This window comes from Paramisgurnus dabryanus, chromosome 8 (assembly GCF_030506205.2).
Source record: "Paramisgurnus dabryanus chromosome 8, PD_genome_1.1, whole genome shotgun sequence".
Classification (NCBI taxonomy): Eukaryota; Metazoa; Chordata; class Actinopteri; order Cypriniformes; family Cobitidae; genus Paramisgurnus; species Paramisgurnus dabryanus.
Window position 1 is genome coordinate 25711961 of NC_133344.1, and position 21693 is coordinate 25733653.

General features: G+C 35.5%; 3 protein-coding genes across 3 annotated transcripts in view; all 3 read right to left on the reverse strand.

The window, feature by feature from the left end:
- Nucleotides 1–11972: 11972 nt before the first annotated feature.
- LOC135771130 (uncharacterized) lies at nt 11973–15440 on the reverse strand. The gene has a single exon (XM_065281220.2). The coding sequence runs from the start codon at nt 15358–15360 to the stop codon at nt 14185–14187; it is 1176 nt and encodes a 391-aa protein (XP_065137292.1). The 5' UTR covers nt 15361–15440; the 3' UTR covers nt 11973–14184.
- Nucleotides 15441–17874: 2434 nt separating this feature from the next.
- On the reverse strand, nt 17875–20940 carry LOC135771131 (ankyrin repeat and protein kinase domain-containing protein 1-like). Its single transcript, XM_065281221.2, has 7 exons — nt 20178–20940; nt 19517–19796; nt 19256–19407; nt 19106–19155; nt 18814–18969; nt 18224–18327; nt 17875–18048 (listed from the first exon to the last, which is right to left on the reverse strand). The coding sequence occupies exons 1-7, from the start codon at nt 20366–20368 to the stop codon at nt 17965–17967; spliced, it is 1017 nt and encodes a 338-aa protein (XP_065137293.1). The 5' UTR covers nt 20369–20940; the 3' UTR covers nt 17875–17964.
- ttc12 (tetratricopeptide repeat domain 12) overlaps nt 20398–21693 on the reverse strand; it is a 44707-nt gene continuing 43411 nt past the window's right edge. Inside the window, exon 24 of the mRNA XM_065281218.1 lies at nt 20398–20417. The gene's annotated coding sequence lies outside the window, so the exon portion shown is untranslated. The remainder of the gene's footprint in view (nt 20418–21693) is intronic.

Below are 21693 nucleotides of genomic sequence, written 5' to 3' on the forward strand. Positions count from 1 at the left end.
TCCAATATTATATGTGTCTCAACGAAAATACACACAATTTTATTTAAAATAATCTATAACAATCTAAAATAATTAATATAGTCAAAATAATCATAGATTTTATATATGATTGTAAACATATGAATTATGAATATATTTTCCCCTGTGAAAAGTAACAATGGTTTTACTACAGTAAAAAACATGGTTACAGTAAAACCATGGTAACCACAAAATAACCATGGTTTTCAAAAAAACATAGTTAAACGATGGTTAGTGTAGTAAAACCATGGTTCTGCTGATAGTAATCAATGCACAAAAAAAACATGGTTACTACAACTATACACCAATAAAACCATGGTTAATTTCATAAGAGTTGTGGCACATAAAGTGCAAATACATCATAAGGCTTATTTAAAGTTGTTGTTTTTTTTAGATATGATTGTATTGTGTAGGCATAAAATGCACTATGATAATATTCACTATATTGTACTTATTTTACTTCTGCTCCTTTGGGTGACCCTGTTTAGTTTTAGGACTTTCCTTGTATGACACTGTGTCACCATCTTTTTTAACATTTACTGATAGCTGATAGATTAATGCACCCTCTTTTAATTGTAAAGCTTCCTTACAGTCCTTACAGATTTTCAATAATGTTGTGTAATGCTTTTCATTACACTACACTAAGAATGATCATTCATTTGCATTGGACGATTAGGATCTGCTGTGACAGAATTGGAGAATAGAAATGTTACATTAGTGTCAATAGTAACATGTTGAAATATATGTCCTGTATCATCTAATATATGCAAATATCTCAATTTCCCTTTGCTCAAAAATGATAGCTCAGGAAAGCAGCTACAAAAGGTCAATTTTAAAGAAATAAAGGTGATTTAGAAAAACACCAACTATAGATCAAATGTAGAGAGAGGGCTAAGGATCTGAAGTGCATGTTTAAGAAATAAATATTATACTATGAAATATATATTTATAATTTCATTTCATTGTGTACATGATTCTAACTGATATAATAGAAAATCTCTGACCACTATGCCATGTCTGTGATTCAATGGTGTTTCACCTAATGAAGTCTGTGCTTCACCTGTGTCACTATGTGGGTCAGTGTTAAATCATGCCTGTGCTTCATGGGTGTCATTCTGTGGGCCAGGTCAGATGCACATGCCTATCAGAGACTGCAGGCAGGGGTAACTTCGATCCCTCAGTAATTATTATTATGATAGGCATCATGTGTTTCTATTTGTTATATCCATTTACTGTAACATTGCCACATTGTCACTTAAGTAACATAGGTTAAGATTCATTAATGACAATGTATTTGCACACACATTTATTATAACTTTAGATTCATCTCAAATTATCTAGTAAGTGAAAGATGAGGTTATTTATGAATTGACTAAATTGATATGGAAATGTACTTTATTGTTAACATTAATTAACTGATGGAATTATGTTTCATACATCCACTGATATTTGGAGATATATTACTAATGAACATAATTAAATGTATAGTATTTAGTCCGAACACAAATATGATTAAATTTTTAATTAAATTTAATTAATAATAAAATTTATAGTAATTAGTCCAATCACCAATAACAATCCATGTTATTAAAAAAATAGTTTCTTTAAAAAAAATTCATATCACACATTTTTTAAGACAGCAATAAATATTCGCGACTGTAAATATAATAAAATAAAATAAATGCTTTAACATTGTAATATTATGCAAAATATATGCTTCCACGCCCGCTGTACGCTCGTCATAAGTGCACGCATGCGCAGACTTCCTCCGAAGCCTCGTTTTATTAACTAAAATGAACTTACCCTGCAACATAACCTGCTCCGGAGCAGGTTATCTTCAGAGAGTCAGTTGCTATGGTTACTTACATAACCCGAAAGTTACCTCCGTTTTTGGAACCGAAAGCAGAGGTTATCCGCTTACTTACTCCTAAACTTACCCGGGTAAGCCACATAACCAGCTTTCTGGAATACACCCCTGGTGGCCAATACACAAAATGACAACATAAACATCAGTTGAGGGCTGCAACTCCACTTTTTAAATGACAATATCCTGGCCGCCCTTACGAAAAAGAAGTTTATTCAAGTGTGCTATAAGTATACTTCTTTTAAACTTAAAATAAGAAAGTATACTTTCAGTTTACTTTTTATGTACTTCTCTAAAATGTACTTTAGGTACTTCTCAGAAATATACTTAAATTGTACCAAAGTATACTTGACCTATACTGACCGAAATGTCTAAGTATATTTGGCCTATACTTGTTTACTGACATATACTTAAAAGTATAAAGTAAAAATGCAACAATGAAAGCTACATCAGGAAAGCTGCAAAAAGCCATATGATTAGCCATGGTGAAAAATAAATATACTTTATTGTATTTCAAGTATATTTAACTTTGCAATAGTACATTACAAATATACTTAGAAAGAAATGTACCATCTTTGAATATATTGAAAGTATGCTTACAACATATTTGCTTACAATTAAACTTTGAACATATTTCAAAATAATTATAATTTAGTATATTTTCTAAAAGTATACTTTAAAAAAATATATACTTGGAGTTAAAGTTCTGTGTAATTTTTAAAGTATACTAATTTGAACTTATTTTAAAGTTTATTTTAGGTATACTTTATCTGTTAAAGTGATCAGTATAATAATGCACTGACAGCATATTTATAAAATACATTATTCAGCATCCTTTAGAAACAGTACATTTTAAGTAAATTTTGAAAGTATATGTAGTGTACAAATGTATATTATCTTTATGGAGAATCTATAGTGTTAGTAAACTAGTAGGTTATTAATTTTGTGCTGCAGGTATACTTGCAAGTATTCTTTTACTACACTGTAAAAAATACTTTGCTGCCTTAAAAATTTTTTTGAATCAACTCGGATTTACAAGTCATTTCAACTTACTGTTATTTATCTTGACTAGAGATCAGTTGTTATAACTACAGGTGAGTTGTTTTTACTTATAAAATTAAGCTGAGTCAACTATATTTTATAAGCTGTGAAAACTCATCTTTGTTGACATGACTTGTAAATCTGAGTTGATTTAACAAAAAAATTTAAGGCAGCAAAGTATTTTTTACAGTGTAAACTTTTAGTTAACTAGTGTACTCATATTGAAAGTGTACATGCAAGTGTTCTGTTAGTGTACTCTTAGTAAACTAGTAAGTTACTAATTGTGTGCTGCAGGTATACTTGCAAGTATTCTTTTACTATACTTTTAGTTAACTAGCAGTTTACTACTCAACTTTACTTTAAGTGAACTTAACATCATACTATATGTACATTAATTTTTTTACTTGACATATATCTTTTAATTGTACTTTCAATTTGAAGCTAAATCTTTCGTATGCTATCAGTGAGCTAATCAAACAAAAATGATAAATAAAAAAATTATAAATATATTATTTATATATTATATACTCACTTTCAACATATGATATGTTATCTATATTCTATTGTGAATAAAATATAAGTTTATGAGATTTGTAAATTATTCCATTCCTTTACTCACAATTTCTACAGTGTCCCAACTTTTTCTGATTTGAGGTTGTATATATATATATATATATATATATATATATATATATATATATATATATATATATATATATATATATATATATATCTCTATATATATATGGCTGAATCCCCTGAATATTAACTTTAGTTCTGGACTCCATTTCCCATAATCCTGCATGCCTGGACTGATTAGTCTGCCACCTGAAACTTATTGGACAGCCTATATAAACTCTCTGGAACCATTCAGTCAGTGCAAAGTCTTGATTTGTACCGGCTGTCATTGCTGAGCGGTTTGCCTGCCTGCATATCTATCTGTATTTATTGATCTTTATATGTTTTACCTGGTTTATGAGTATGTTTGCTGTTGTTTGACCTTGCCTGTTGGAATATGAGTGTTTAATAAAAACCTGCAGATGGATCCTCAGTGTCAAAGTGCTTTGTTACACAAGCAGTATACAATAAGTAACCTACTAGTTTACTAAGAGTACACTAACAGAACAATTGCATGTACACTTTCAGTATATGATTAGTAAACTACTAGTTAACTAAAAGTATATTAAAAGAACATTTGGAAGTATACCTGCAGCACACAATAAGTAACCTACTAGTTTACTAAGAGTACACTAACAGAACACTTGCATGTACACTTTCAGTATATGACTAGTAAACTACTAGTTAACTAAAAGTATATTAAAAGAACATTTGGAAGTATACCTGCAGCACAAAATTAGTAACCTACTAGTTTACTAAGAGTACACTAACAGAACACTTGCATGTACACTTGAAATATAAGTCTAGAAAACTACCAGTATACTCATGAGTTCACTTGCAGTACAAATGAAGAACTAATTGTGCACTAGTTCTACACTTAAAGTTGACTACTCTTACACTTATAGTACACTTAGAAGTATACTTTTATATACTAAAAGTGGGCCAATTTAGTCCCAAGCGGTATTCAAGCAGTACACTTACAAGTTTACTACTAGAACATAAATGTTAGTACACTTACTACATAAAGTATACTTAAAACTATACTCCAACATTACTTAAGTATACTTAATAAAATGAACTTGAAGTGTACTTCTTTTTCGTAAGGGCGGACCACTGTTGTCAGTGATATAAGTATTTGAAATGAAAATGATTTCTTAATGTCTAGTGACATATCAGGGACATTTTATGATTCATTGATATAAATTTCTTACATACTGGTTATTTAAGTGAATTTGTGAATAAAACAAGCAAAAAAAATCTGCCAATGGTTTTTTTTTTTTGCAGTGTTCTTATTTAGTTTTAGTCTTGTTTAAAGTACAAATAACACAAATGTCTTAAAACAGGATGCATTTTCTTGATGAGCAAAATGACCTAAGAAAATAAGTCTAGTTAGACCAAAAGTATCAAATTTGTGCTTAAAATAAGCAAAAATAAATAAATAAATAAAAAAAATCTGCATACACCTAATTCAAGATTTATTTTTAAAAGCACAAATTCCCTTACATTTTATATTTTTGTTCTAAAGCTAGATTTTGGGAGATTTGTACTGAAAAGAAGACAAAAATACTAACTAATAAAGTCATTTTTTTTTGCAGTAAACCCACAACAATAAAAAGACAAAAATATTTCAAAAAGGTATTGTCCCCATTTTTCAATTCAGTGATGGGGCGGGTGAACCCATGCGCAGACGCTGTCGGAGTATAACAAAAAACACTTTATTATAAGACACAAAAAACAAAAATGGGGGAAACAGCATACACAAGATAATCACACTAGACAGACTAACACTAAACTAGACTAAAGACTTGACACAAAACTTGACTTGACTTGAACCTGCACAGAACAAAGGAAACAATGACATTAAATAAGGAAACCAAACAAGATAATGAGGGGAGGAACAGGTGAAGGAAGTAACCTTATAATAAATAATGAGCAGGGAGATGAGGGTGCAGGACAAGAGACGAGACACCGAGGGCACATGACCCGATATGCAAAGTCATGAGCCCTGACATAAACATGGGACTGTCAGAACCCTGCCCTCATGACGAGACACAAATATTAAAGGAACAGTATGTAAGAAATTTATATCAATTAATCATAAAATGGCCCTGATATATCACTAGACATTAAGAAATGATTTTAATTTCAAATACTTATATCACTGACAACAGTGGTCTGGCCAGGATATTGTCATTTAAAAAGTGGAGTTGCAGCCCTCAACTGATGTTTATGTTGTCATTTTGTGTATTGACCACTAGTTGTGTGATTGCAGTACCAGTTTTAGCCACAAGTTTTGTGATTGCAATACCAGTTTTGGCCACAATCCTACATACTGTTCCTTTAAACAAGACTCTTGGTAGGAAACTGACAGATAACAACAAATGAGATTTTAATGATATTTTGACCTTTGAACTAGAAAGTCCCCGGTTTTCATTTTAAAAATCGTGTCACCTTACTTACTGTAGGGTGAACATACGTGCCATTCTTCCCGGACGCATCCCGTCCAGGATTTTGTGTTTGTCTTCCGGAAGTCCGCATACGTCATAGAGGATTATTATTATTATTACAGAAAAGCAACCGTTACATTTTAAGGTAAGAATGAAACTACGATTGTATATCTTATGTTTTTAACTGAATGACATACGCGGTCAACAAATACAACTTCCGGAAGACGCACCGAAATCCTGGACGGGATGCGTTCGGGAAGAATGGCACGTATGGTCACCCTACCTTACTTTATACACAGATGCATTTCAGTCAAGAGATCCTTCTAAAAGTTACACATTGCACCTTTAAAGGTACAAAGTAAAGTAAACATTTGGAAAGTAGACAACTTTGGAAACAAACTTGGTGACAAAATTCTATAAACCTTATTTGCTGAGTAAACCACCTGTTAAAAACAACTCATTAGCATAAACGCTAACAACTGAGAGCTTGGTAATTTCAATTAAATATCCTGAACGGAACGTACGGCATTCCATGAAAGAGCTGTTATGGATCTGGACACTTTCTAATTAACTAAATTGCTCCTTTGATACATCGCAATCAAAGCTATTTTTCTTGCGAGTCAATTGAAAAACAAATGTGCAGACAGGTTCCAGCTTTGGATACGTAGCTTTCAACAGCTCTTGATTGCCTTTGGCACTTAACAGTACCTGAAGCAGGTCAGTAGGGTGAAACGTTTAGTCACTCTTGAGATGTGACAGAACATAACAAGATAGGAAGGATACAATTTATGATTTATTTGATTTATTGAAACATTCGTGCTCTGAAACAGCTGGAGAAGTGTGCCAGGATGTCTATTTGCATATGATCATTCAATTCACGATTTCAAGCAAATGAAGTTTCGGACCCTTCAAACACATCACGCATCATTTTTTTCTCTTTGACCGGGACAAGTCTGATTGTGGAAGTCGATAGAAAGAAAGATAGCTCCCACCTCCTATGAACCCAACTATAAAGTGAATCAAACCGGACCAGCTGAGCCACAGGCAGGTGCTGTGTTTGTTTTTCTGATGCGTTAATAAGACTTCTCCTGGAGCCCGCTGGACTATACTGCACACCGCCAAACCTAATACCACTGATTCATTTAACAGGGCAGTGCTGTCAGGAATTGCAAATAGAAGCAATTTGTCAACACAATTATGTCATTATTTGAGGAAATAGCATTGAAGCTTTCCTATCACTTCAGTCCAGGTAAAAGCGAAGACATTTCGATTTTAAAGGGTTCAGATGGGGCAGTAAGACACCACATCTACATTTACATTTATATTCACTTTATAAGGAAACATTTTGTAGCTAAAGCAATTAACTGGTAAGTACTGTATGCACTTTGTGGGGACTATTACTTTGAGAAGCTATGGATGCTAATGATTAAAGAGCAAATTGAGGTTTAAACTCTGGTTATAAACCAACAAGGCCTATAAAAATTTTATTCATTTATTTGTTTCAATAATTTTATAAAATAAGTGCTGAAGGGAAGTAATTTTATTATTGTGAAGCTAAGCTATAGTAGCTATTAATATAGTTCACATTCAAGTATTCTTTTACAGTAAAAGGAGACCTGGATGCAATTTTTTTATCTAACAAATATTTTTAACAGACAATTATTATCATTTTTGTTGAAAAAACTTTTGACATTTTGATAACTCCTTTTGTGTTTGATGACACAAAAGGGTGCGTTTAGGATTTGACTGAGGGATATGAAGCAAAAGCCGCTTGGAGTCAAGTGAAGGGTGATTTATTGGTGCACACACGATGTAAAAAAAAAAAAACATGGTTTAGAAGTAACAAAATGATTAAAAGGCAAAGGCAGTGTCATGATTTCATTGCATGGGGAAACCTACTTTCCTCATTGGGTATATGACAATACACTCTTTGAATCATGAATCTGGTGCAGATGGACAGACAGTCAAAGTCTGGCCTTTTGCATAAAAGAAAGAAAATTAGCCATTTGCATGCAAATAAGCAGTGCAGATTGAGTTATGGGTTATAAATCTAATCAAATAATGTCAAGTCTAATCGAAAATCTGCAGGATGCAAAGAAATAAAGTTGTGACTTTTGCTCTGTGTAGATCAGATACATACTGTAGTGCTGTGAGCAATGAATGCCAATTCTATTCTAAAGAAACTCGTTGGTGTTTTATACATCAGTAGGTAACATTGTGACCTTTAACCAAGATAAAAAGAGATTGAACAGAGGTCTTGGACAGAGAAGAGCAGCTCAGTCCTGTCGAGGTTCAGTTTGAGGAGATGAGGAACTGTCTTAAAATCTTTGTAATCTGATAATGCAGTCCTCTGAAGATAGAGAGTAACACATGTCCTGAGTAAAAACCCATGTTAAACTTTCATATGAGGTTTATAAAGTGACTTTGTCATGAAATGTTATACTACATTAATCTCATATTTCAATGTTAAATGCCTGACATTGTCTAGTTAAAAATAGAAATTAATTTGTTTGTACGCCTGTAGGGTCTTGAATTACATGCAGCCACGTTCACTTCAAGCTTGTCCACGGTCCAAACTGGCTTTAGTTAAAGTCCCTGTGAAGTCAGATATTAAATGCGTTTGTCACACCACAGAAAAATGTGTTTTCAACCACCCAACCAAATTTGAATGATGGAAAAAGCATTTAATTACATTAAATATAAAATAAGTAATCAAAACATAACAAAGTGTTACATAAAATAATAAAAACAATGTTAAACCTAAATCACTACTGTTTTTCCAGTTATTCAAATCAAAACAAATATAAAAGATATACCATACAATACCATTTTAAATCATTTAGATTAAGCCAGGCAGTATTATTTTAAAACATTTAAGTAGTTTTTACAAGCATATGCTTTACATGAGGCTAGATTTGCTAGTTTCAGCACAGCGCAGTTATCATTTTCACGTCCAGGGTCATGTTGTTTAAATGGCAAACGCATTTGCGCCAATTTGTGCGCCCATGGGCGTTCTGGTCTGAAAACAAGGTGTGTTCAGTCACATTGTTGGCGTGTTGTTATTTTGAGGCAATTAAAGATGCAATTTGTATAATCCGCGCCGCTAGATGGCGCCAGATCAAATCAATAACAATGATGTAGATTAATTATGCTCTTAAGCAGCGTGGACTGATGGGATTTGTTGTCTTTAACTCAAACGCTGATGGCCATTAATCAGACGGGAACGAATAATCATGTTACACATGGGGTTAAGTAATCAAGTTATATAAATGTTGTGTTTGATGACATCGTTTTTTTCATTATGTAAGCTTTTATGTAATGTTCAAAACGCAACTGTTAGTCATATGTTACAGTATTTGTCCAATACGATGGTTTGTGAACACAGCACAGAATTAAGTGTTCAGATGAACAAACCCACATGGAAAGAACCTATATGTGGATATATGTGCATATATGAAACCTATATGCAGCTTATATGCACATATATGCTACATATATACAGCATATATGCGCATATATGAAACATATATGCAGCTAATATGCACATATATGCAGCACATATACAGCATATATGCACATATATAATAATATATATGCACATATATGAAACCTATATGCAGCTACTATGCACATATATGCTGCACATATACAGCATATATGCCCATATATGATAATATATATGCTGCATATATGCAAAATTGAGGTGCATATATGTGCATATACAGGCCATAAATTATGTGAATTATTAAATAAAGTTATGATGTCTGCACATTTAAAACATTTACAAGATCTGTCTAGGACATGTATAACAAAATGGTTTAATTTAACAGCTACTGTTCAGTGTTATTTAACAGTGACAGTAGCGCAGATGGATAAGCGAGTTGTCTAATGGTCGGAAGGTTGGGTGTTCGAATCTTAGCGGCGCATGGGATTGCATTTTTTTTGTGATCGGAAGGTTGGAGGGTTGAATCCTGGCTCCTGCAGGTGCAGACTGTCATTGGTTGGATCTTTATTTATGTTTAATTTATTAGCAGCTACAGATTTTAATAATTTTACCAATATATAGGTTAACATATATGTGCATATATGTACATATATGTACATATAATATAGGAAACCGGCCAATTTTATATATGTCACATATATGTAAAACTTATATCAAAACCTATATTGAAACATATATGTTTATATATGTAAAAAAGCGAGTGGCCCGACAGACGCGATTACTTCCGCATTTGTCCACGACACTGTTGTTTGTCATGTGGTTTTTACATCAGTAAAGGCGGTAACAAAGGGTAACATAGATATTAACGTCATTTACAGGTGACTGCACTGCCCCATGTCACTGTTTAGGGCAGCAATTTTATCATAATTTACAAGTAGTTGAAAACATTAAAGATATTATATATTATTAGATAATATATAACTCCGGACTAGTGGTTTTTGGATATTTTACTGCAAATATCTTACAAATTGTACCTTTAAAATAGACTACCCCATTGACCAACTAAAACCTGCTCTAAAGTCTAAAGTCAATGGCGCAATTGTTTTTGTTATTTAAAGAGCGCCTAGTATTATGCTCCTATAAACAGGATGACAACATGTGTTTGTTCATTACACACATAGACAACACACAAATGGCATTGATATATGTTATGTCAGTGCAAGATGTTAAGGCAGCTCAAACATGAATTTTAGTCTGAGATGAGCTCTGTCCAAGAAACTACCTCTAAAATTCTTTGATTGTTAATTATAATGTTAAAACAACCTTTTGTAATGTTTTTGAGTTTGTAATGTTGACAGTGAATAAGAGCATGTTGAGATTCTCTGGTACTGTATAAAAACTTTTGTTTGCTAAAAATGAATCAGGCACTCATTAGTAAAGCTATGTGCGCTTGCCTGAAGGATCCTAAAGTATTGAACTGAAACTCAAGGCGATCATTCATCAAATGTCTTTTAGAAGCTTCACTGTACTTTTCACATTTTTTGAGGTGTGCGGTCTTATGTATCCATTTTTATCAAATTTTCTGTGGAGATTTAAACCTAATCCGCAAATAATGTTTTCCGGTGGATTAACAATAGACCCTAGGAAATATTTTTGGATTGTGGTATTAAATAACCTCTTTAAAGCTACATATAAATGAAAAATTAGTAACACTTTACAACACGGTTGTATTTCTTAACACGAGTAAATGCTTTAGCTATAACATTAACAATGAATAATACAGTTTTCAGCATCTATTAATCTTTATCGATGTTAGTCAATGTCAATACATTTGTTCATGTTAGTTATTGTGTTTTAACTAATGTTAACAAATACAACCTTACTGTAAAGTGTTACCCAAAAAAATTTATGTAACTGAATAATTAATAGGTCCTCTTACAAATTCTTCCTAAAATCTAATGTCTATCCAGTGGCGGCCCGTGACTGCTCATCCGAGAGGCGCTAAGTCAAAATAAGTGTTTGGAGTGTCATGTGTGTTGCTTGTGTTTTCAAAATGTGAACCATGTGCATCACGTGTTTTGTCAAAATAAGTGTCTGCTGCACACGCGTCAAAACCGTTTATGATAAAAGAGACGCTCACGTTCACAAAATACACGCAAGACACTCCCTTAACACGTAACTCTGATTATGCGAGATTATGCGAGTATCTGGCAAACACGAGCGTCTCTTTTATCATAAACCCTTTAGACAGCAGGCACTTATTTTGACAAGACATGCCGGGCTACATATATGTTGTGACGAACTTTGCATCAAGCGCCCTCGAAAAAGAAGTCATCGGCCGCCACTGTGTCTATGTAGTTCAATAAATGATATTTGACAAGAGTATATCACACAGCAGCAAGCTCTCTTATGTGCCTTTCCCCTCAGAGTTTAATAGTCTTTGCTTTACTGAGTAAATATACAAACACATACACAAAAGTAAAGCAGTCTTCTAAAAAGCATAATCATGTGTGAATCTTGTTCTTGTAATCAGGCCGAATGCATTATTTATGTAAACTGAACCAGTTATGTTTTGGATTTATTCTTTTATTTCTAGACAAAAATAAAAAATCACCTGAAAAAGGGATAATACAAAGCAATTTCATTTCAAATTACAACATATTAGAGAAGATTGCATCAACAGACAAGTTGTGGATGCTGTGGATGTTCTCCCAAAAGCTTTTGCTATTTTACAGACTTTATTGAGGTTTTATTAAATGCTTAAAATACTTTTAAGTAAAAACTTAACAAATACTAATTTTGATATTTTTGTTTTAATGGCCCAGAATCAGTTACTGGATGCCTCCTGTAAATCCTGAAGGAATAAGAACATTATAATTCAAGATTTTTAAAGCTAACCTGTTATGTTTCATGTATCAGAAATGTCATTCTTATTTAGATTGACCTTACATTTAGTTGTGTAATGATGCCTAGAATAAAACTAGTGTAGCAGTGAAAAATATATATTTGCTTTATACAACAATTAGTTTCTCTCAAAGAAAGTTGTCCTCTATCTTGAACTGACAATAGTATTGTACACAGTGGCAACAGTAGTATGTTTATATCAGTCTGCTTGTCTTGTTTTTCCAGTATTCCAAGGTGACAGCATGTACAGTAAGTTATATGGAGTGAATGAGAGGGGATTTACGATTTTACTAACATCGCACAAATTTCTTTAGTTTTTTATGTCCATGGCATGACTTACTTTTTCGTGGCATTTTATGTATTGTTTTCTCATAGTTTTTTTTCTATTTTCTTACGATTTTCGCTTGGGGTTGGGGTTGGAATCACTTTCTGTTACATTTTTAGACATCCTAAAATAAACCTCAACTCTAACCCCAACTCCAGGGGAAAATAGTTTTAAAAGCGGAACATGTAGAAACCAAAACATAAAAGTACATACTAACCCAAATCTAACCCCACCCCCAAGTGACAATGATTTAAAAATAGGGAAAAAAAGAGAAAACAATACATAAAATGACATGAAAAAGAAAGTTGTGCCACGGACATGAAAACCCATTTAAAAAAAAATTTGTGCGAGTTACACGAAAAAAAGCGGAATTTCGTGCCATCAATCGTGAGATCATGTTGTGATAAAGAGTGGAGGTGGGAGCGAATTATCTAATTATCAATGGTCCAAGCTGTCTGAATTAGTAGAGGTGGGACTAATTTGCATATTTGTAGCTTTGCATATTCTTAATGGATTCAAGGGTGTAGAGTTACATTCCAGCTGTATTAAAGCATGAAGAAATTACTGTCACAGGAAAACTTTTAAATATTTTATAATAGGTATTAACTTATAAAATTATCAACTACAGAGGGACTTGTAGGGTATGTAGGGCAGCCCCTTTTTTTGGTGTAAATTTTTTTAATGTTGGCAGAGCTATGAACTAATGGACCAATGACACTAAGATTGAAATAAAATGCTACCAATAGAATTTACTCTAAGCCATATCACATAGCTGTGCTTATGTGGCATAAGTTCGGTTGAAGCACAACCACCCATATACTTTTTGTGTGGTCATGCTATTGTATAATAACAAGGAAAGGTTAAACCAAGTTTACAACGCTTTCTAATCAAAAGCGGAAGCCTTTCGGGAAGTGAGAAACATGTTGTCAAACTAGTTTGTGTGTGTGTGTGTGTGTGTGTAAGTAAAGGTTAAACATCATTTGAATTTCTTGAATGCTTATCATTTTTTACCATGACATTTGTATGTGCATACATTGTTGGACATGACAATGGTAAAATTTTATATTGTACCGTACATTTATTAATGCATTAAACTAAACACATAATTAGGTATCCAAAACACACAATTTGTGGTACACACGATTTTTCTCTTTAAAGATTTTACTGCACTTTCAAATAAAGGTACAAAAGCTATCACTGGGGCGCTACCTTTTTTACTTTTTATATATGTTTCTAAGTAGTGCATCATGGTGACAGCTTTTGTACCATTTCTTCTGAAAGTCTACATACAGCTAGTGTAGGAAAAGAGTCAAATTGGTTTCATTCAACACTTCTGAGAACACACCTGAGCTCTGTGCTACTGAGTCATTAAATTCTTAGAATTTAAATCAAGAAAAGCATTGACTGTGTTTATAAGAACAGGCTTTTCAGAGGAAGGAAATCGATGGCAGAAATCAATGCTGCTCTCTCTCTAACGGCCGAGTTATCTGTCACCAAACACAGCTCGCTCTCAACCCGTGTGCTAGCTGTCTAGTAACAGTACTGCTTCTCTGTTGTTGGACCTTTGGGCCAAGGTTAAGGCAGTGCATCCTTTCGAGTCCAGCATCCACTGCTGTGCATTATTCATTAATAGTGCTTTGATAATGGGAATGTTGCTTTGCTGGACGGCTAAATGTAACGGCGTCGACTGGCTGTTATTCTGGGCGTTCACGTTAGCTTGATGGGATATCAGCTGCAGCACGACTGGGAAGCAGCTAGTGTTACAGGCCAAGTGAAGAGGTGTCCAGCTGTTATCCTCAGCTAGGTTAGGGTCAGCACCTGCTGCCAGCAACACGTTGACCACCTCCTCCTGCCCATGATGGCAGGCCAGATGAAGCGGTGTCCAGCCGTCCTTCCCTTGGGCGTTGACTGAACCGTGGTACTCCTCCAATACAAGTATGGTCTCGTGGTGGCCCTTCAGGGCTGCCAGGTGCATGGCCGTCCAGTTCTGGTGGGTTTTGATATTGGGGTCGGCTCCTTTATTCAGCAGGAGCCTGCAGATTCCCGTGTAACCTTTCAGAGCAGCAAAATGAAGGGGACTGTAGCTTCGCTCATCAACTGTATTGACATTGGCCTCGCTTTTCACCAGCAAATGAACCACCCTGAAGTGACCCTCTTCTGCCGCCAGGCGCAGAGGAGTTGATTGCGTGTAATCGGTTTTGTTTATGTGAGCTCCGTTGGCAAGCAGAAGCTTGGCGATATTTACATAGCCATACAGGCAGGCCATGTGAAGCGCCGTCCGCCCGCACTTCCCCTCCTGCTCGTCCACACCGTCGAGGAGTCGAAGCAGGAGCCTTACTATGCTCTCGCGGCCATTCTGAGCAGCTAAGTGCAAAGGCGTCCAGCCGTCCTTCTCTTTGGCATCGGCTTTCGCCTTATTGTTTAACATCAGGCGAGTGACTCTCTCATCTCCCGCCTGGGTGGCATAATGCAGCGCGGTCCACAAGTCAGCGTCGCACATGTTGACATCAGCCCCGCGGTCGGTCAGCAGGCTGCAGATCTCGTAAAACTTGTGCAGTACACCAACGATCAGAGGGGTGTAGCCTTTCACACTCTGGCAGTTCACCGAAGCGCCCAGATCCAGGACCATCCGCACGCTTTCTCTGTCACCACTCGCCACAGCATGGTGCAGGAGCGAATTGTTGTCCTTGAAGAGCATCGACACATGCTCTTTTTTCAAAACTTTCTTAAACGTCTCAAAGTCTTTATTTATGAGGAGAGAGTGAACGCACGGGGAAACTTCTGGAAGTGAAAAGTAAGAAGAACAAGAAACAGAAGACAACTGTTAGTTCACAGTGCGAGAGCAAACCGATCAACTTAGAAAGACTGAAACAAAAATTTCAAGTTCACACAACCCCAACAAAGTTTGGCACCAAAAGTTTTATTTGTGCGTTTTCATTTGCCTATGAATTTAAATTCCTTTGTTTTACTTAATACTTAATCCTTTTACTTTTACTAGTGACGTACGCAATGACGGTTCTGGCAGAGAGAGCATGCTCCTAGGTGTGTCTACGACGGCATGCTGAAAGTCTCAATTCGCATTGGCTAGCAAATGTAGCAGACACTATACCTTTCCATTATACAGCTGACTAGGGAGCCCATTTACCCCAAAAAGGCACAGTGCTTTCTGCAAAAAGGGTCGGATCGAGGTCGGGCCATGTTTACACCATAAACGAACCATACCAGAGCTCATTTGGAACCAGACCAAGACCACCTCTTCCGTTAGGTCTCGGTACGGTTGTTTGGTTCACAGCCTATTGCCCAAAAGATCCACACCAATGGGGGAAGCTTACTAGATTTCGTTTCAATCGAATCAAACAAGTCACATGAATACACCCAAAGCTGGGCTTTATACTCCTGTGTAGGTTCAACGCCGTAGCTACTCTATAGGCTGTGCATAGCCTATAGTGCACCTCTGCAAAAATGTGGCAGCGAGTCCATTTTATGCGGACAGCAATCGCTGTGATTGGTCCGCTAGGACCCCTCCCTTCAAGTAAAAACAAAGATGGGTCAAGTTGAGAAGTGATAAACTCAAGTTGCAACAGTAGTTACTAGGTGTTTCTCAATGTCAAGGAAGGATCCTCGAAAGCCAGAACTACGAGGATGCTACGTCATCGACATCCATCGAAGGACTGTTCCAATGTCGAGGATCCTCGGAATTTCAACCAAGGACTGAGTCCTCCGTTTGAAAAATATCCTATATACAGGAAAGGATGCATATGTGTAGCCTTCGCGCTCTGAAATCACCCACTGTCCTATACGCACAGCACCGAAAGCAGACCTTTTCACTGACGTAATGACACAATGACGTGCACTTGCTAGCTTGTTCCATCTACGTGTTCTCTGAATGCTAAAGAGGAACTTTGCCTAGCCTCTGAAAGAAGTGACTTGGAAGGACCAGTCCTGCCAAGGAAGTATCCTTGACATTGAGAAACACCTACTGTCCATTTACCTCCATCACAGCTAGTCTTCCCAAATAAAATTCACACGAGCTGCTGCTTCTTTTGTGCACTGCTACTGTGGGTTACACAAGTAGATACTACTACATGTAGCAGTCTGCATTTGTAATTGCACATGGACGCGGACGACGATGCAGAAGTATGAATTAAAACCCTACACGTAGCCAACAGCGTCGATGCTGAGCCGTAGGTCCTATGCACAACTATAATAAGGAATTAAGTCAGTAAAATTATGGTGCATGTGGGTGGTGGGTCTTTATATATTCAAAGCAGTGGATTCAGGTGCCACTTGAGCTGATCTGCGCATCTGCATACATAGATGCCTCATTCGACCGCACCATAAATGTGAGCAGTAGACGTTTAAAGCACATATGTGTGCTAGTTTCAATTCAGAGTCTGACTTTCCAAGCACAAAAAAGTTTTCTCTCATCACTTCATGAAATGAAAATTGAACCACTATAGCCACAAGGACTGTTTTAATGATGCATTTGCAGCCTTTCTAGGATTGGAAAGTTGAGAGTTGCATTTCTATTTATGGAGGTCTATTGCTGACTAAAAATATCTTGGTGAAGGTGAACAAAGGTTTTAAGGATGTGACACAACATGAGGGTGAGTATAATTAATGATAAAATATTAATTCTAGGGTGAACTTACGCTTTATGTGTCTTTATACAAGCCTAAAGTACATGTACCCAGATAGCATCTGGTGTGCGAAAACATTTGATAAAGGTCGTAAGAGCTGCTTTACATACATTCTAAATCAAAAACGTCTTGCAGACGTCTTCAATATGTCTGTATGACATCTTTTAAGAAACGTCTCAGAGACGTATTGCAGATGAGCAAACAATCTAAATAATACGTCTTGCAGATGTAAACACAGACATCAAATAGACGTCTCTGAGATGTATGTGTGCTATCAGGGTACGTATACTGTATTGTGGTGTCTGCAAAAAAAAATCTTCCTAAAATGTTACTACAGTGTAAAAATTCCTTGTTCCACTTAAAAAATAAAAAGTACTTTTTAAACAGTTTGACAAACAAGTCATTTTAACTTTCTAGATTAGTGAGGAGTTGGTATGAATAAATTTTTTTTTAAGTTAAATGGGTGTATTACTTTATTTTTATAATTTACAGCAGTTTCTTTCTAGTTAAAAGTTATAATTACTTATTAACTAAAGTTGTTTAAACTGAAACATTTAAGTTGCAACAAGGTTTTTTTTTTAAAGTATGAAGCAAACAATTGTGCTTGACAGCACAACTACCTGTCTGTTGTCATATGCTAGCATTTGTTTGGGAAGTGTGAACTAATCCACGTACAGAAACCATTTAAAGACATTGTCAAAAAAGTTTAAACACTTGCCTGAAGAGTCATCTTTATATATTGGATTCTAATGAAAAAACAAAACAATGATAAATTCATGTTATTTTTAGTCCATCAAACAACTTTTGCATTAATCTCAGACTTGGCTATAAAAGTTATGTAGTAGCTGTCATGGGTTTCAGACAACAATTTGTGCAGTATTACTCTTGCCAAAACTATGTGCTGACTGTGGATTCACCTACATTCAGCTTGACTTGTTGAGAAATGCTGCACCTCCTCTCATTCCTCAGAATATCGTCTGAGATTCGAAGGATTTCACTGAGGTCTTCAGTCACCCGTACCATATCTGCAAAGAATGTGCAGCTTTGTTCTTTATTCATGCCACTTTCATGTGTCATTTTGGATAAAAAATGTGCAATTGGTACAGCCTTTCAGCTTTTATGGTGGAGCATCTTAATATGCCGGTGCATAATGTGAGAGATAAAATCTTGGCATTGAGTATACGACCACGCTAATCACATCACATTTCCGTAATCTGAAGTCTAATTGTATTCAGTTCATTATGCAACAAAATTAGCTGAGGTTTAATAAAGCCCCGTATTGCTTAAATGCATACAATGTTCAGGGTGTTATAATTGAATCGGATCTTTTACTAAAGGTGACCTGGTGTATAAAAGATTCAAGAGTTGTTGGTTCATCTCTAATTGTAATTTCAAAAGAGCTTACAAAGCAACAAAAGCAAAGCATCGGAGAAAACGTCTGCTGAGACTCCTGTATATAATGCAACATTATTACATTCCTCATTATCAGAAACAAAAATTTGATTTGGTACCAGAGAAAGCAGGTCGCTGGATGCAGTCTTGGTGCCAGCATTGTTGCATGAGTTCAATCATCTCCTCGCATTCAGGTGGCTTGTCTTCTGGGATCTTGTCTATGCTAGGCCTTTTGCCAGATGACACTCTGATTAATATTTCTGTCAAGTTTAACCCTGTGACAAAGTGAACAGAACAAATTGCTTTTTAGTGTTATCACAGTAAAAAACAATTTCCGAATAATTTACTTCAAAGCCCCACTGACGTTTTTCTTAAAACACCCTCGTGTGTAAAATGAGGAACAAGACATACCTTGATATGAGCGCTGCTGTGTGAGAATTTCCCACATGATTATAGAAATGCTGTAGGGTTGGAATAAATAGTTTATTTAATTTGCATACAAAATAATTTGAAAGTTTCTCAAGGTTTCACTTCCTATGCATACTTCCAATGAACTCTCACCTGTATACATCAAACTTGGTTCCAGGCTGTTCTTGATTCTGGGTAAAGGTCTCCGGGGGAACGTAGTTTATGTTCCCTCGAGCTGTCAGGTGTTCAGCGAATTCCATCTTATTGGAGAAGTCCTCCCATTTAACCATGCCAAAATCTGAAATCTTTAAGGGTAAATAAAACCTGAAACCTGTCACTTTCTTTTCTCTATACTCTTTAAGCTTGCCTTTAAAGGAAATGAATTTGGAGGCATTGAAAGAGTATCAGACTTACTTTTACATGCAGATGATTATCAAAAAGGATGTTGGCTGGTTTTAGGTTCAGGTGAAGAATGGGAGGTTTCATACTATGCAGAAAATTCATTCCCATGGTAACTTCATGGATCATTTGAAACTTCTTGGGCCACATTAACACATGAGTGCTAATGAGATTATCCAGAGACCCTTTGCTCATATATTCCATAACTAAAGCAGGTGGATCGATGCTTATTCCATAAATGGAAATTAAATAATTAAATTTCACTCTTCCAATTCTGGACATCTTTATCATGTTCCTATGGACAGAATTTAAAGAATAATTCAGATATACAGTATTATAAGATCTCAAATAACGATACGATTTATGACCCTGTCTGTAAAATCCAGGCTTAAGTCTCATAATCTATGATATAAGGAGCATCAACGTTTGATTTTATTCATTGGATTTACTTTCATTTAAATCTTTGACATGACCTCACTTAGTCAACATTAAAGATATTAAGGTTATATTTTCTTTACATCTTATATATTGGTTTTATGTAGAAAACAGTAGTGTAAATCACAAATGACTAGCTGGGTTTTCACAACCTGACAGTAATGCTACCTACGCTGACATACAGTATATGACTACAGACTTTGTGACTCATTTTAGTTTAGTAACAGCAAATGTGTTATACCTGTAGTCAGCGGTCGTTGTCTTTAAGGCGCATGTTTCCCGCCAGAGTTTGAGCTTCACCTTGTAGACTTGACCAAACTTGCTGTCAGCCACTTTATCCCAATCATTTTCAAATTCATCTCTTTGAAAATGCGTAAATTTCTCCAGACTGCCTTCTCTCGAAGAATTTATTCCACTGGAATTTGTTGTCATTTTGTTTTTAGTCTCAGGAAACAGAGAGACCTTCCTTCAACATCTCCTCCTGGCGCATAGAAACCAGGTTAGGGAACCACAAACTAAACAAAAATCTTGGTTTTGGTGGGAGGAGTCAAAGCGAAGAGATCTTGAATAGAAATGTAGCACAGCCAGTTCTGAATGAGTGATGCAGGTGAGGCCCGAGAGATTTGTGCGAGGCACCTGACAACCGGATATACCAGATTCACATTTGTTGCATAACATTAAGTATTACTTTGTAAGGCATGCGTGGACGCTTTGTTTTAGAATGATTTGATTTTGAATAATTTAAGGTAATAGCGACTCAACTGCAAAATAATGAAAGGGTTCACAAAAAGCACCAGACTTACACCATTGTCTGGTAAAGCAGAAAGGACACGGTTCAAATCACAGTTGAACACAACTGAAGTGACCAATATATTGTAAAGTTAAGTGTACATCAACTCATTATTAATTCCTTCTCACAAGCTTTTTAAATTTCCTAACACATTAGTAAACATGTGATGTGCTTTACAGGCACAGCATAGCACCAGTTAACCTAATTTGAAAGGCTGTCAAAAAGATAAAGTAATAATAACTAATAAATCATTAAACGCACTGCTTTAAATACGAGAGAAGAGCAACTTGACACGCATCGGCTATGATTCAGGCTTAGCCGAAAAGCCACTTTACACTTTGAGTTTTGCACAAAGATCCAGACACCATTTCATCATAAATTAAGATCTGTTCATTTACTGCTTGAATATATTGATTTAAGAGCCATGTCCACATTCAGACATATTATAAGGATTTACATTTGATTGATGGTTAACTGTGCACAAAAAAATGTGAAAATTTGTCTTTTACCACTTAAGATTAGAATAATCAATAAGTTAATTATCTTAATCGGTAGTGGAGTCATTATGCAACAGACAATATTTATAAAACTGACACTACTATATTCAGAGAGTTTTCTTCTATGAGATGTTGGGCCCTAGTTTAACGATTTAAGCGTATTGTCTGAAGCGCATAGCGCAAGTGCACTTAAGACGTTTCTGAATCCACTCTTGATAGTTTAACGGCGAAAAAATGGTCGATGCACTAAGTGCATGGTCTAAAAGGCTTATACCTATTCTCTTAATGAGTCATGGGTGTATTTTATGTACAGTAAACCATGGGCGTATTTTATATGATGCAATGAGCCAATTAGAGTCTCAGTTTCAAGTTGCAATTGCACCATGCCGGACATGGCAAAATTTTCAAGAACGAAGACTGAACGCTTCCCAGGTGCATATTATGTGCACTTTAGATGAATAAAAATATAT